Consider the following 16,185-nt stretch of genomic DNA (forward strand, 5'->3'; position numbering starts at 1 on the left):
GAAAAACCAGTGCAAAAAAAGCAGGTAGAATGAGTGTGAGGTAGACAGACGGATATTGCATGGATATTGCACATCTTGTTATTGCACATCTTGTTATTGCACGTGTTATTGTCCGTTAGCTACTGAGAGCAAGACTGGTTGTACAGTCTCATTCACTAATCATTTATTAACAAGTATTTATAATAGCTAACTATACTATAATTATACTCACACACTTACCTATACATAGATCAGAATCAGAATCAGCTTTATTGGCCAAGTTTGAACATTGTCCGACAAGGAATTTGACTCCGGTTATTTCGCTCACTGTACCCAGATTTGAAAATAGCAAACAGTAAATAAACAAATGTGGCACTTATTAACATATATACAATTAAAAAACTGAAAGGTGCAGCAGTATGAGGTAGACATGTAATGATGGCTCTAAATAACATATACAATTTTTTTTTTAAAGTTAAAGGTGCAGCAGAATGAAGCAGACATGATTATTGTTGGAAGGTACATTGTTACAGCATGTGATAGTGTTATTATAATTACTGTTATTATTGTTATTGTTATTACACATACACATAGTTGAATATTTCTATATATTTGTACACACATACCCATATAAATATGTATATATAACTCAATCTGCTCTATATCTATATATATCTACATACACACATATACACATACACATACACCCATACATACATGATACATACCTCCAATGTGTGAGGGTTTGACTCTTGGGGTTTTGACATATAAATCACAGACAAACGTTTGGTTCTCGGCGTGTTGACCGTCCACAAATCAAAAGTTGTTTCTTAGTAGTTTCTTTGGTTTTGGGGAATTTCTTGTCAGTTTGTTTTTGTTTTCTGATTTACTGAAAACTCTAAACTCAGGGACTTGAGAGGCTTAAGTAGTTTTTTTATGACAGAAAAAGTGGGAACCTGGGTGTTTATGTTCTTGGACGTCTTGGAACAATAGTTATTGGGATGTCTAGGAACGAGTTCTTGGAGCAAGAGTTTTTTGGACGTCTTGAAACAAGAGTTCTTGAAACAAAAGTTTTGGAAGCAAGAGTTCTTGGAACAAGAGTTCTTTGGACGTCTTGGAACGAGGATTCCTGGGACGTCTAGGAACGAGAGGTGCAACCTCTACGACTAGTATCAGCTAAAGTTGAGGACTGTTTTCAAACTTGGTTGATCCGAGGTGTTGTTACCATTTCTGAAGGCATCTCCTGAGTCACCACATCAGGCCTGCCACCACCCTGCTGTAGTTGGTGCCAGTGGAATCGGCTGTGTTTGGGTGGGGAACCAGCTTTTTCATGAAGTGCAGGCAAATAGAAACGCCGTCCCGACTCTATCAGCCTGGATCTTTTCGTTCCACTTTGATTTTCTACTTCTCAGATTGTGGCAGTATTTATCAAGTCAGTGGATCCTACCAGGTCCATCACTGCTAGTGACGAGGTTGTTGGAAACACCGAAGGGGGCGGGGGGGTCGGCCCAGTTACCCGCCTCACAGGTTTTACCCACAAACCCCTCTAATGGAAGCCGGCCCTCAGATAGTTCCCTCGCTCGTTCAATCTCGTCAATAGGCAACGCCCCCTGGAATGATCACATCTTCATCTCAGTGATTTTTTAACACGAGAAATATTTGAGTTGTTTTGATTATTTATTAAGAAAGCGGTTCTCTGACATGATTGTTTTTCCCAGAAATTCTTCAAACCAGCTCTGCAGTACAAATATTTTGAACATCTGTTGGTCCTTTTTGATTCGCCGGTTTGTGTTTATGTGATGTCTTCCCTCGTCTCCGTCTGAGTAAACAGTTTGTGAGGCTGAAGACGATGAAAGCTCACGCTTTGATGTAGTTTCTCCCACTTTTTCCTCCTTTAAGAAACTCTTTCTTCTCTTTTTTTCCCTCCCTGAAACTTCTCCAGAGGTATCTGGGTCAAAGCTGGACTCCTTGTGTTTTCAGCCGCGCTGCCATGGCAACCGCACCCGCTGACTCATATCAGTGCTGCGCCGCCGCGAATGACCCTTGAACCCCCACCACCCCCCCGCCCCGGGACGAGGGAGGTCTGGGATCTTATCAGAGATTCTCATATTAATTACTAAAAATCGATTGGTATGTCTAAAGATCGATTTTTATTTTTATTTTTATTTTCATCATTACATTACAACTTTTGGTATTTTTGTGTTGATGCCAAAAAAGGTTTGTTGGACACAATGTTTTTGGCTTTAAATATGTTTAAAGGTATGAAAACATTAAAGTTATAATTGCATAAATTGTCTATATTTAATTACTTTATATACTGTCTTGGGGTTACATTTGCATAAAATGCTAAAACCCAAATTCTCAAAAGTTAAAAACCCCAAAAAGACAGAAAATGGAAAAAAATAAAACCGGAATCTAGGAAAAAAATAAAACCGATTTCATACGTCTCTGTTTGCTGCCCTGGATCTGTTTGATAATTCTGACCCACATGATGTTTCTGCAAAGCATTCTGGGAGGTGATTGGTCCTTACAGGCTCATTTTCTGCCAATACTTGCTGTTGAATCTCAATATAATACCAGTATTAATATGTTGCAGAACTACACAGTCATATCATTCGTGCAACAGCTCAAAAAACAGTTTTAATAACACTAATCGATATCGAATCGGATTGAACCAAATCTTGATAATCAATTCTGAATCTTAAGAATCGGAATCGAATCGATTCGTGACATTTGAAACGTTCCCCAGCCCTGCTAACGAGCACCCAGCTGGGTGAAAAATGAGCTTTTTCCAGGACCTCAGGCGTCCCGGCGTCTCGCACCGTTGCGTTTCCACCACCAGAGGGAGACAAAGAGCTCAGAGAGGGAAGCTTAGCCTGGTTCACCTCAGCTGTCCCACCTGGGGATCATAAATCCATCAGGTCTCAGATCATCGTAAACGCCATGTGTGTCATCTGGAAATGATGCTTCTTCATGATCAAACATGATCTGGGAACCTAAAAGTTCCTGCTTCAGTTCAGTCCGTCAGCTCCTGAGTCGGTCGGTCGAGGTCGGCGTCACCCCTTCGGCAGGAATGCACCGACTCCTCCCAGCGGCGCTGGTCTTATCTGGGAAGCCCTCCCGGCCTCCGATCTGCAGGTCGACGGGAACTTTTAACTTTGTCTGTGGCTTTTGCAGAACCTGAGCTAACGACGTATTCTCCTTTCCTCCTCTCGACACCTTAGCAGCACATAGCTGCAGTCTGCCTTGCTTCTGTCGTCGTCCCTTATTTTGAAATATGTCCACACTGCTGACGTCCCGCTCGCATTAATTGTCGCTATCTTGCCTGAAACGGCGCTGCCAGTCTCACTCATGGTTATCACTCTCTTCTCATCACCACGCTGACTGCAGCTCAACATCTCCCCCTAAAGTCACTAATCAGTAACTACAACAACAATGAAGTGGTATCGGTGCGTGGTATCGGAGAATTTTTGCGAGTACGAGTATGTGAGAGCAGTATCGGCCCCAATACCGATACCAGTATCGGTATCGGGGAATCCCTAGTCATCATCTAGGTAGAGGCAGAACATACATCAACTACTATATAAAACATGTTATGTACAACAAAGGAAGTGATACCTTCAGCAAAATGTAGAGTCAGAGCACAGAGTATGATAACAACAACAAAACAAACGAAAAAAAAGACAAGACAATACTGATTGATTGATATATTTATTTGGTCACGTTGTAAAGGTATTTGTCGATACAAAGTTTTTTTCATGTAGATCAAGGACCAAAAGGTGTAGACAGAAGCCAAAGCTTATTTTGTCTACCCTTTTAACATAATATAACCACTACAGTGCAAGATTTGAAAAAAACAAAACTAAATAACTACGTGAGAGAGAAAATAAATAAATAAATATATATATTCATACATATATATATATACATACACATACACATACATACACACACATACAGTGCCCAGCATAAATGAGTACACCCCCTTTGAAAAGTAACATTTTATACAATATCTCATTGAAAACAAACAACATTTCCAAGATGTGCACAGGTTACGTTTAATACAGCATCTGTTGAACTTTTGACTTAAAACAAAGGTTAATAATATAACTCAGATGACATATTTTCCTTTTTTAGTCAAATTAGTGTGGTGCAAAAATGAGTACACCCCAAAAGAAAAACTACTAAATTTAGTACATTTAGTACTTTGTATGGCCTCCATTATTTTTAATGACAGCTTCAAGTCTCATGGGCATGGAATGCACAAGTTGGCGACATTTGGCAACATCAATCTTTTTCCATTCTTCTACAATGACCTCTTTCAGAGATTGGATGTTGGATGGAGAGTGATGCTCAACCTGTCTCTTTAGAATTCCCCAAAGATGTTCAATTGGGTTCAGATCAGGTGACATACTTGGCCACGGAATCACTCTCACCATGTTCCTTTTCAGAAAGCCAGCAGTGGCTTTAGATGTGTGCTTAGGATCATTGTCGTGTTGGAAAAGGGCACGACGACCAAGGGCAAGAAGTGATGGAAGCATCTTAGTTTTCAGTATAGAGCAGTACATTTCTGAATTCATGATGCCATCAATGAAATGCAGCTCCCCAACACCAGCAGCACTCATGCAGCCCCACATAAGGACACTACCCCCTCCATGTTTCACTGTGGATTGATTTTGGTCTCATCACTCCACAGTATAGAGTCCCAGTAGCGCTCACCTTTGTCGGCATGTGCCCTGGCAAACTCTAGACTTTTTGGAACCGATGGCTTCAACACTGTCTGGCGTCGCAAGGGTGAGGAATACAAAGAAAAGTGCATGGTGCCCACAGTGAAACATGGAGGGGGTAGTGTCCTTATGTGGGGCTGCATGAGTGCTGCTGGTGTTGGGGAGCTGCATTTCATTGATGGCATCATGAATTCAGAAATGTACTGCTCTATACTGAAAACTAAGATGCTTCCATCACTTCTTGCCCTTGGTCGTCGTGCCCTTTTCCAACACGACAATGATCCTAAGCACACATCTAAAGCCACTGCTGGCTTTCTGAAAAGGAACATGGTGAGAGTGATTCCGTGGCCAAGTATGTCACCTGATCTGAACCCAATTGAACATCTTTGGGGAATTCTAAAGAGACAGGTTGAGCATCACTCTCCATCCAACATCCAATCTCTGAAAGAGGTCATTGTAGAAGAATGGAAAAAGATTGATGTTGCCAAATGTCGCCAACTTGTGCATTCCATGCCCATGAGACTTGAAGCTGTTATTAAAAATAATGGAGGCCATACAAAGTACTAAATGTACTAAATTTAGTAGTTTTTCTTTTGGGGTGTACTCATTTTTGCACCACACTAATTTGACTAAAAAAGGAAAATATGGCATCTGAGTTATATTATTAACCTTTGTTTTAAGTCAAAAGTTCAACAGATGCTGTATTAAACGTAACCTGTGCACATCTTGGAAATGTTGTTTGTTTTCAATGAGATATTGTATAAAATGTTACTTTTCAAAGGGGGTGTACTCATTTATGCTGGGCACTGTACATATATATATATATATATATATATATATATATATATATATATATATATATATATATATATATATATATATATACATATACATACATATACACATGCATACCTACTAACCTACCTATACTAATGACAAGTAGGCACCGTCACACATGGAGATCAGAAGAAATGAAGCATGGTGGTTTTTAAATTGGTAGGCAGAATTCAATGATTATGGGACTACAGACAATTGGATATTATCTTTAATGTGTTTCAGGAAAGGATTCCACAATTTCAGTTCATATTTTTCAAGCGGTACAACATTTTTACAACATAAGTGACCTGCGTGCAACAGAAAATGAAACAAATACCTTTAACAGTAGACGTGCAGGTTCAATATTCAAATTAATTCATTAACACTTGAAAGGGAGTGGGAAGAAGAAAACATATTTAATCCCACTCCTGTTTCTCATCAATAACTTGACAGATTTTTAAGGCTTCCTCCTGTCTTAACATTCAAACCAGAACAATGAACAAAAAACCTATATCAAATTATAATAAAATGATTCTATAGTATTTGCATTTCATAACCACAATGTGTGTAAAACCAGGAACAATGTATATTGTCACCACGGGTGACGGTTAACTGTTAACTTACATTTATAATACATACCAGCAATGGTGAGGACAACAATACCAGAAGGTAATGGGCAATAAATACCAACTTGATGAGAATTTAGAAAAGGTTTTAGCAGAGCCTATCATGGAATGCTTTATTTTTTATCTAGTTTGATGTTGCAATGTAATGTTTTGTTTCCGTAACTTAACAAATAGAGGGATTATTCTCTGATATGTAAGTCGCTTTGGATAAAAGCATCTGCTAAATGACAGTAGTAGTAGTGTTGTGCAGCTCAGACCTCCCTGCCGCTTCAGTTGGAGGAATCTGAGGAAAATAAACCCACCCCACCCCACCCCCAGCATCATCCAGGTCCTGACAGGCCTCCTCCCTCTGCAGGCATCCAGAGTATTCCAGCTGCTGACAGGAGCTGCACCCGGGGGTGCAGGTATCTGGGCAGGTATCTGGATCTGGGCAGGTATCAGGGATCTGGGCAGGTATCAGGGATCTGGGCAGGGATCTGGGTGTGGCCCCATGTTGCTCAAGGGCCACTTGTGTGGAGGCGTGAAGAAAACGTATTTAATCCCACCCCTGTTTCTCATCAATAACTTGACAGATTTTTAAGGCTTCCTCCTGTCTTAACATTTAAACCAGAACTATGAACAAAAAACTTATATCAAATTATAATACAATGATTCTACAGTATTTGCATTTCATAACCACAATGTGTGTAAAATCAGGAACAATGTATATTGTCACCACGGGTGACGGTTAGGGCTGTTCGATTTTGCCCAAAAATAAAATCTCGATTTTTTTCTCTCAAAATCCGATTTTCGATTACGATTAAGATTATTTTGTGAATTGACAAAAGGCAAAGAAATGATTTCAAATATGCTATTTTTTTATTGAACATTTGCCCCATTGGGCTTTAAGTGCAAACTTTGCTCTTATTAAACCAAAAATGAATGAATAAAGTGCAAAGCTCTGTAAAATAAGTTGAAAAAAAGTTTTAAAAAATATAATAAAATATAAAGTTTTATCTCTGAAAAAAAATCAGCAAATCAGCACTTGCAAACATACAGTAAGTTATATTTCCAATTAAATAAAACAAGACATTTTCTAATTAAACTAAACTGGGTCTTTGCATGCTAAATAATAATGCAACCCATGAAGGAGGTAGAGGTGTGTAATGTCAGTCATTAACTTTGCTATTCACATTTGCAAGTTTTTTGCAAGGAACACGAGCCGGTCTACCGCATCTGGCTTGAGGGATGCCCGGTGGCATGTTCCAACGCCCCCTCCTACACTAAAGAGCCTCTCCGATTGGGCACTTGTCGCAGGTATTGAGAGGTATTTCCATCAATCATTAATATGGTATCAATCATTAATATGTGTGCAGACCAGGTAAAAAAAAAAAAAAAAGTGAAAAATCGATTTTACGATTTTCACGTTTTAACATCGTTCTAATTACATAATCGCGATTACGATTTAAAATTGATTAATCGAACAGCCCTAGTGACGGTTAACTGTTAACTTACATTTATAATACATACCAGCAATGGTGAGGACAACAATACCAGAAGGTAATGGGCAATAAATACCAACTTGATGAGAATTTAGAAAAGGTTTTAGCAGAGCCTATCATGGAATGCTTTAATGTTTATCTAGATTGAAGTTGCAATGTTTTATTTCCGTAACTTAACAAATAGAGGGATTATTCTCTGATATGTAAGTCGCTTTGGATAAAAGCATCTGCTAAATGACAGTAGTAGTAGTATCGTGCAGCTCAGACCTCCCTGCCGCTTCAGTTGGAGGAATCTGAGGAAAATAAACCCACCCCACCCCACCCCCAGCATCATCCAGGTCCTGACAGGCCTCCTCCCTCTGCAGGCATCCAGAGTATTCCAGCTGCTGACAGGAGCTGCACCCGGGGGTGCAGGTATCTGAGCAGGGATCTGGATCTGGGCAGGTATCAGGGATCTGGGCAGGGATCTGGATCTGGGCAGGTATCAGGGATCTGGGCAGGGATCTGGATCTGGGCAGGTATCAGGGATCTGGGCAGGTACCGGTATCAGGATCTGGGCAGGGATCTGGGTGTGGCCCCATGTTGCTCAAGGGCCACTTGTGTGGAGGCGTGAAGCCGTTGGACCGATGCACGACTCTGGTGGTGCATGCAGACCCTCATCTGCAGCTTTGTGCAGGGTTCTGTAGCTTTGTGTTGGTTTCTGCAGCGGCGTTGTTCCTCTCCAGGCTCCAGAGCCTCGCTGCTTGTTCAGCCGTCAGAAACAGAGACGTCTGGTTCCTGTTCTGGCTCAAGTCCGGGGAGGAATGTCCCCCTCTGGATTTGTAATCGGAGCGCTGCACATGAACGCAGAAGCATTGCTCTCCACTGCAGGCCACGGTTATTCCACACTTCTGTCGGCCTCCGGCGTTGTGTTGATTCTGTCAGCCTGTTTCAATTCTAGTTTTAGTCTAGTGTTTGGGTCAAGCTATCATTTTAGTTTTAGTTTTAGTCACGTTCATTCTCCTTTTAGTCGTGTCAAGTTTCAGTCGACTAAAAGTTTGAGCATTTTAGTCTTATTTTAGTCAAAGATTGTATTTAACAAAACCCACAATTCAAACAAGATTATCTCATTATTATATGATTGTTACCTTATAGACTCAAGAATACATTAATTCCATATACAGAACACTCTCATTTTAGTTTATTTTTCCACATTTCCCCCCATCTTTATCTTTTTCGACGACACATTGGGTTTTCTTTTCCACGTCTATGTAGGAAAGTGGATCCAAAGATGGTCTCTTCTTCTTCTTCTCCAGCCCCAGAGAAGATCCCTGCGTTTCTCTATGGAACTTGTTTTTTTTTAACGTGAACCGAGAGCTCTGCGTTAACGGCATCAGCCTCTAACTCTGCAGCTGCATCTTCTGGATCTGACTCCCCGCGGGCCGTGACTGGGGCATGTCTCTAAATCACCTGCAAAAATAATTCCATAGAAATATGAAGTGCCTCTTAGGGATTATCCTCGTGTAATACAGATACCCAAGACATATTTTTAACATCATCCTTAAAAGACCTTTCACAGAAATTTCTCATTAACCTCCTAATTATTACTTTAGGACCAGATTTTGGAACCTTTGCTTTCCAGACAAGCACCACCAAATTGTGGTCACTACAGCCCACTGGGATAGATAATGATTTTGCACATAAGTTACTACAATTTGTAAATATATGATCAATAAGGGTAGAACTTCTAGTTCCATTTCTCCTCATACATATTCTAGTTCAGGGGTACTAGAGTAGGGAGCCCAGCTTGTCATTCTTATTTTTTCCCTTTTTGTTTTAACGTGTCAAGTTTTAAGCCTGGCTTATAATAACGTTTGAACATGTTTTAATCTGCTTATATCACTTTATGAACCAATTCCTGACTGGGTTATTAGCCTACATGTTAGGGCTGGGCGATATGGACCAAAAGTCATATCTTGATATTTTCTAGCTGAATGGCGATACTCGATATATATATCGATATTTTTTCTGTGCCATAATTGGGGTTTCCCCCAAAGCATTATAGCATAGCATCTCTGTTAGCTTAATTTTTTTTCTGAGGCAAACCCTTAAAAAACAGTCAGTTTTAATACAAAGCCTCGTGCCAAATGTCACACAGGTACCTTTATTAACAGAGGTCTGCACAATATCAAAATGTATAAAACAAATGAAATAAAAATAAACTGCCTGCATATATAGAATAAAAATGCTTCTTGAATAAAATAAAACAAATATCCCTTTCCTGCATAACAAATTAAAATACACTGTGCAATTAATACAATGTAGACAGTAACAGGCAGACTTTCCACTGAGGTTGACAGTTGTGCAAATAACAAAACATTTGTGCAAATCTCAAATAAAACATTCAAGTCAATTTGTCACAAAATAAGCTATATCAAAATCATAAAAAAAAAAAATGTAAAAAAAAAAATAAAAAAATAAATGTTTTTTTTTTAAATCGATATAAACAATATTGTCTCGTACCATATCGTGTTTGAAAATATATCGATATATATATTAAAATCTCGATATATCGCCCAGCCCTACTACATGTGTTTACGGTTGATGAAACTTTGGCCTCGTCAGACGTAGAAGGAGTAAGGTTAGGCCGAGTTGTAACGTTACAATCTCCAGCTTTAGGCTTCGTTATTGTCACAAATTTATCCATCAGGTCTAACTAGCGTTAAATATGAAATAGCCAAGTCAATTTCGCAACAAATGTTCTGTTCTTAAACAGAAGCTTAAACAGACATTAGTCACATGACTCACGTCATGGGAATCATTTATGTGGAGTTGTAGACTAAATAGTTATTGTCAAAAGTAGATTATTATCGCCTGCTAATGGAGTTTTCTCAATCATATATACACACACACACGTATATATATATATATATATATATATATATATATATATATGTATGTGTGTGTGTGTGTGTGTGTATATATATTATTTTGGTTAAAATTGCCTTTATTTCTGTTTTGGAGGACCCCCTGCAGTACCTCCGCAGCCCCCCTAGGGGTCGCAGACCCCCGGTTGAAGACCCCTGTTCTAGTTGGTTTATCAACCATCTGCTCGATTGGTTCGGTACGTTCTGTACCGGTGGAAAAATGCTGAGATTTGTCCGTCCTGTGTTCAGCTGAGAGGCTGCAGACTTGCAGGTTGAGTAACACTGCAGAAAACATTCAGCGTGGGGGGGCGGGGTGTGGTGGGTGGGGCCGGGGGCGGGGCCAGCGGGGGAATCTTCCCTCCGTGTGATGAATGGCAGCTTGTGACAGTGCAGCCTGCAGGCAGGCATTTTGCAAGAGCTGGTGGAGAAGAGAAAGGGAGAGAGAAAGAAAGAAAAAAAACAAACGAGCCGCTGAGTAAAAAGGAGACGGGAGGAAAAAGGAAAAAGATCCGGGACCGAATCAGGGGCTTGAACACTCCCCCTTTACGGCGGGATCCCTCAAAGCGCACAGGAGGTCTCTCAGACCGGATCAGGGGTCCCTCAGATCGGATTAGAGGTCTCTCAGATCGGATTAGACGACCTGCAGCCAGGTGTCTGCGGTGGCGGTCCGACGGCGGCCATGGACCCCCGGTTCAGGGACTCGTCCTCCGACAGCATGGGCAGCGACGGGGTCTTCGTGGAGGAGGGCTACTACCAGGGAATGCTGCTCCGGGCCACTGACAGCAGGAAAGGTAGCGTTGGTTCATGTTCTCGGCGGTGCTTCTTTAACCGCCAGCTTCTGCTCTGCATTAGGAGATAATACATATATATACATGTCAGGATGGGAAGCGAGCCCCGCCTCCCGGCGGATCATCTGGTCCTCCTCACGCTGATGATATTAGTCACCAACTTCTTAATCGAATCAGACTAAATGTCCCCCGAGGGCTGTTTTCGTGACAGATCAGACGTTTGTTTGACACGACAATTAAACAATCAGAGCCGGTGTCTCGGCCTCGAGAGACCAAACTCCTCCGGTGGTCGGAGGGTCACCGTCTTCGTAACCTTGGTTTTATTCAGAAATTCTTGATTTCTTCTGAATGAGTGTTTAAATGGAATATTTTTTATCGTTTGGTTCTGGCTGATTTCAACAATTTAAAGGGTTGAATTCCATTACATCTCAGATCATTTTTCTTTAGATTTAGTTATGTTTTAATTGTAAGGATGGATTGTATTTTTTTTAATTTATTTTTTATTTCATTCATTACAAGAAAAACAAAACACTTCAATATAATTATTATAACAAATCTCTTTCCTTGAATGAAAGGGAACAGAAAGAAGACTAAGTTTATTTTATCTGTCCCTTTTTCCTAAGAAATCAAATTTCAATTAATGTAATAACAAGAAAAACAAAAAACAAATTACGCAATTAAAAAAAAAAACACTTTCCAATAAACGTAATTATAAAAAAAACAAAACCAAAACTACAACAAAGTTATAAAATAACACAAAATAGCTGTCGTCAAACACAGATAGTCGTATTCTTTCTTGATTCAAAGAAAGAAAGTATGACAATGGTGCTAAAAAGAGAGAGAGAAAAAACAGAAAACCGACCTAACTTAACAATTATCATGATATTTCTTCATCAAACTTGTATTTTGATTTTGGTGAGGACTAATGGGGATCCGTAATAAATAAATGGATAAACCTGCAGCTAGCAGACTCGTCTCCAAATAGGTTCCCGGTGAAATGGAGAAGTGTTTTTTAACGTTTCTGCTTCTGAGGTTTGTCTCACTTCTCTGTTGATGCCTCCCCCCCCCCCCCCCCCCCCGACACGTGAGCTTTGATCTCAGTCAGGAGGCAGATAATCAACCAATCAGCCCCCCCGCGTGACCGATCAGGGGGGTGGGGGGTTAACAACGGCTCCCACTGTCCCTGCAGATGGAAACAGCTGATCACATCAGGCCAGATCCTAATCACTGCTTTGTTTTCTCCTCATCATGAAGTGAGGACGGCGTGGGTTCAGGGATCGACGGTAGCGTCGGCTCCTGCAGGAATGTGGGCGTCGTGCTGGGAATGACAACTCCGCTGCTGCCTTGCAGGGCGAAACATGTTTCTGTCGGGGTTGTAGTGTCAGAACTGCCTTTGCGTGCATTCCAGCTGCTGGACGGCAGCGATGCATGATGGGAAACAGTCAAACCGATGACTGAGACTGATAACAGAAGAGTTTAGTTTGTTTATATTGAATATGATCTTTATTTAATCTACAGTATTGTGCACTAAAGATACAGAAGAGTATCAGGGCCATGCAGGATAACACATATTTGAGAGGGGAAGATTTTTTTTTATTGTGCATTTCGAGAAAAAAGTCAATGTCGAGATTAATGTTGAAATACAATTTCAAGAATAAAGTTGAAATTTTGTGAATAAAGTCGAAATGTCTAGATTAATGTTGAAATACAATTTCGAGAAAAAAGTCGAAATGTCGAGATTATTGTTGAAATACAATTTCAAGAATAAAGTCGAAATTTCGTGAATAAAGTTGAAATTTCGAGGATAAAGTTGAAATGTCTCCTCTGGCCAATCAAATCCAGTTAGGAGAGCGACTGACAGCTATGCAGCATCAGCTTTAACTAACTAACTAATTAACTAACTAACTAACTAACTAACTAACTAATTTACATCCTTGGAGTGTAACGTTAAGGCTACGTTTCTGAAGTTATACAACTGCATATGTGTGATATGTGTTTCAAATCAATACCGTAAAGCCAATTCTACTTTATTCCCGAAATTGTACTTCAACATTAATCTCGACATTTCGACTTTTTTCTCGACATTTCGACTTTTTTCTCGAAGTGCATAATGAAAAAAAACTTTTCTCCTCTAAAATATTATTTTTATTTTTCCCCTGCTTGGCCCTAGTACTCTTCCATACAAAGATGATACAAATTCATATCCAAGTAATTTATTTGACCTTTAGCGCTTGAAGCTTAGAGAAATATTGGTAAAGTTTAGGTCAAATGTTTTTTAAATATATAATAAATCACCTCCAAAATACAATATAAAAGGCAGATGACGTGTGTTAAAAAGGCGCAAGCAGTTTTCATTAATTGATCAGGTTCAGTTTCTATATCGGACCGATAAAAATTACATCGTCACTTATTGACCATCGGTCAGATGGACGTCGTGCATCGCTACTCCGTTGGCTCTCTACTAATCAAGCTGAGAACTCCCTGCTGGTCTTCCTGCTTTGGTTTATACTTTTCAGTCAGATTTACCAGATTTAACTTGATCCACATCAGTCCGGTTTGGGACCGGCCGCCGCTCCACCACCGGTTCTCAAAGGCAGGACGTCGTACAGTTTTAACCTTGCTAGACCTCTCAGGAGCTTTGACGCAGTAAACTTTGCCACCCGACTATATATTCTCTTGAAAATGGAAGTAAAAAGTCTCTCCACGGAGTGCCCCCAGGTTCAGTGGTGGTGCTCCTTCTCTCTGAGAAATACACCTACATCCTGTTTCACGTTTCCTACTACCATGGTGTGCTATGCAGATGACACCCAACTTTACCTTTCATTCTCACCAGATCACTCCACCGTTGCAGTACAAATCTGTCAGGTTTTGCCGTGGATTAAACTTGCACCTTCAGCTTAACTTCTCTAGTACCCCTTTTCCACCAAACCGGTTCCAGGCCTGGTTCTGGACCAGTGTTGGTTCTGGTTCACAACTCGTTCAACTTGCAAACCAGCTGAGAACCAGTTTGCTTTTCCATAGCTCGGTGTGTTAAGCCACGTCATTACGTCACTGTGGAGCCAGTTCTTTGTCAGTGGGACCAGAAGTAAAAGCCCAGTTCCAAACTCAGCACTGGTCCAGAACCAGCCCTGGAACCGGTTTGGTGGAAAAGGGGTATATGGATCATCTATTGGTCCTTCCTCGCAGTCTGTCCGTCTGATACGATATCGATATTAAAATCACTTCTTCTTCTCTGAGAGAATCTTAGGTGTCTGGTCACACTTGACTCAGTACTGCGCCTAACTCTTGAAATAGACTTGGGTTACGTCTCTTCTCGCAGTTCTTCAGCAGCACAGTGAAACCCTACAGATGTTCACAGTAACTTCTGGGTCCTCAGCAGTTATTCACACTCAGGTTAATGAGTTCTGGACCAAAGGGGTTCTGTCGGGTGCCATCAGCCCAGGGAACCTTGGTCCTTAGTTGTTATGGAATAGTTTTTAGTTGGTATGGAAGGTTCTTAGTTGGTATGGAAGGTTTTTAAGTTGGTATGGAAGGTTCTTAGTTGGTATGGAATAGTTTTTAGTTGGTATGGAAGGTTCTTAGTTGGTATGGAAGGTTTTTAAGTTGGTATGGAAGGGTTTTAAGTTGGTATGGAAGGTTCTTAGTTGGTATGGAATAGTTTTTAGTTGGTATGGAATAGTTTTTAGTTGGTATGGAAGGTTCTTAGTTGGTATGGAAGGTTTTTAAGTTGGTATGGAAGGTTCTTAGTTGGTAAGGAAGGGTTTTAAGTTGGTATGGAAGGTTCTTAGTTGGTATGGAAGGTTTTTAAGTTGGTATGGAAGGTTCTTAGTTGGTATGGAAGGTTTTTAAGTTGGTATGGAAGGTTCTTAGTTGGTATGGAAGGTTCTTAGTTGGTATGGAAGGTTCTTAGTTGGTATGGAAGGTTTTTAAGTTGGTATGGAAGGTTCTTAGTTGGTATGGAAGGTTCTTAGTTGGTATGGAAGGGTTTTAAGTTGGTATGGAAGGTTCTTAGTTGGTATGGAAGGTTTTTAAGTTGGTATGGAAGGTTTTTAGTTGGTATGGAAGGGTTTTAAGTTGGTATGGAAGGTTCTTAGTTGGTACGGAAGGTTTTTAAGTTGGTATGGAAGGTTTTTAGTTGGTATGGAAGGGTTTTAAGTTGGTATGGAAGGTTCTTAGTTGGTATGGAAGGTTTTAAGTTGGTATGGAAGGGTTTTAAGTTGGTATGGAAGGTTCTTAGTTGGTATGGAAGGGTTTTAAGTTGGTATGGAAGGTTCTTAGTTGGTATGGAAGGGTTTTAAGTTGGTATGGAAGGTTCTTAGTTGGTATGGAAGGGTTTTAAGTTGGTATGGAAGGTTCTTAGTTGGTATGGAAGGGTTTTAAGTTGGTATGGAAGGTTCTTAGTTGGTATGGAAGGGTTTTAAATTGGTATGGAAGGTTCTTAGTTGGTATGGAAGGTTCTTAGTTGGTATGGAAGGGTTTTAAGTTGGTATGGAAGGTTCTTAGTTGGTATGGAAGGGTTTTAAATTGGTATGGAAGGTTCTTAGTTGGTATGGAAGGTTCTTAGTTGGTATGGAAGGTTCTTAGTTGGTTCTCATTTGTGGGTCCATCATGGTGGACCGATCTACCAAATGCTGTCAGAGCACCTCCAACTCATCGCACTTCCAACCCGACCCTACCAGAACTTTGGTGCTCTTTGCTTCACTAGATGACTAAATCCACTTATATGTTTATTCTTAGTCATGTTTTCAGCAGAGACACATTACTGTGATTGTGGTTCAGTGAATACAGCTTTGATTTGCTCCCAAGTAGTAGGTTCAAAGTTCGGGATTAGAGACTAAGGATGGGAAAATGGGTTTTAATGA

The 16,185-nt window shown here is 40.4% G+C and overlaps 1 protein-coding gene across 18 annotated transcripts in view; it reads left to right on the forward strand.

Moving 5' to 3' along the window:
- Nucleotides 1-16,185, forward strand: part of pleca (plectin a) — a 143,578-nt gene that overhangs the window by 69,256 nt on the left and 58,137 nt on the right. For 3 of the 18 annotated variants that reach the window (XM_061741265.1, XM_061741266.1, XM_061741271.1), the window contains exon 1: nt 10,959-11,326. The exons of the other annotated variants lie outside the window; for them this stretch is intronic. In XM_061741265.1, coding sequence (XP_061597249.1) covers nt 11,215-11,326 — 112 coding nt within the window. In that variant the 5' untranslated portion in view covers nt 10,959-11,214. Of the gene's footprint in view, nt 1-10,958; nt 11,327-16,185 lie in introns of those variants that run through there. 18 annotated transcript variants of the gene reach the window in all.

Source organism: Cololabis saira, chromosome 15 (genome assembly GCF_033807715.1).
Source record: "Cololabis saira isolate AMF1-May2022 chromosome 15, fColSai1.1, whole genome shotgun sequence".
NCBI classification, from domain to species: Eukaryota; Metazoa; Chordata; class Actinopteri; order Beloniformes; family Belonidae; genus Cololabis; species Cololabis saira.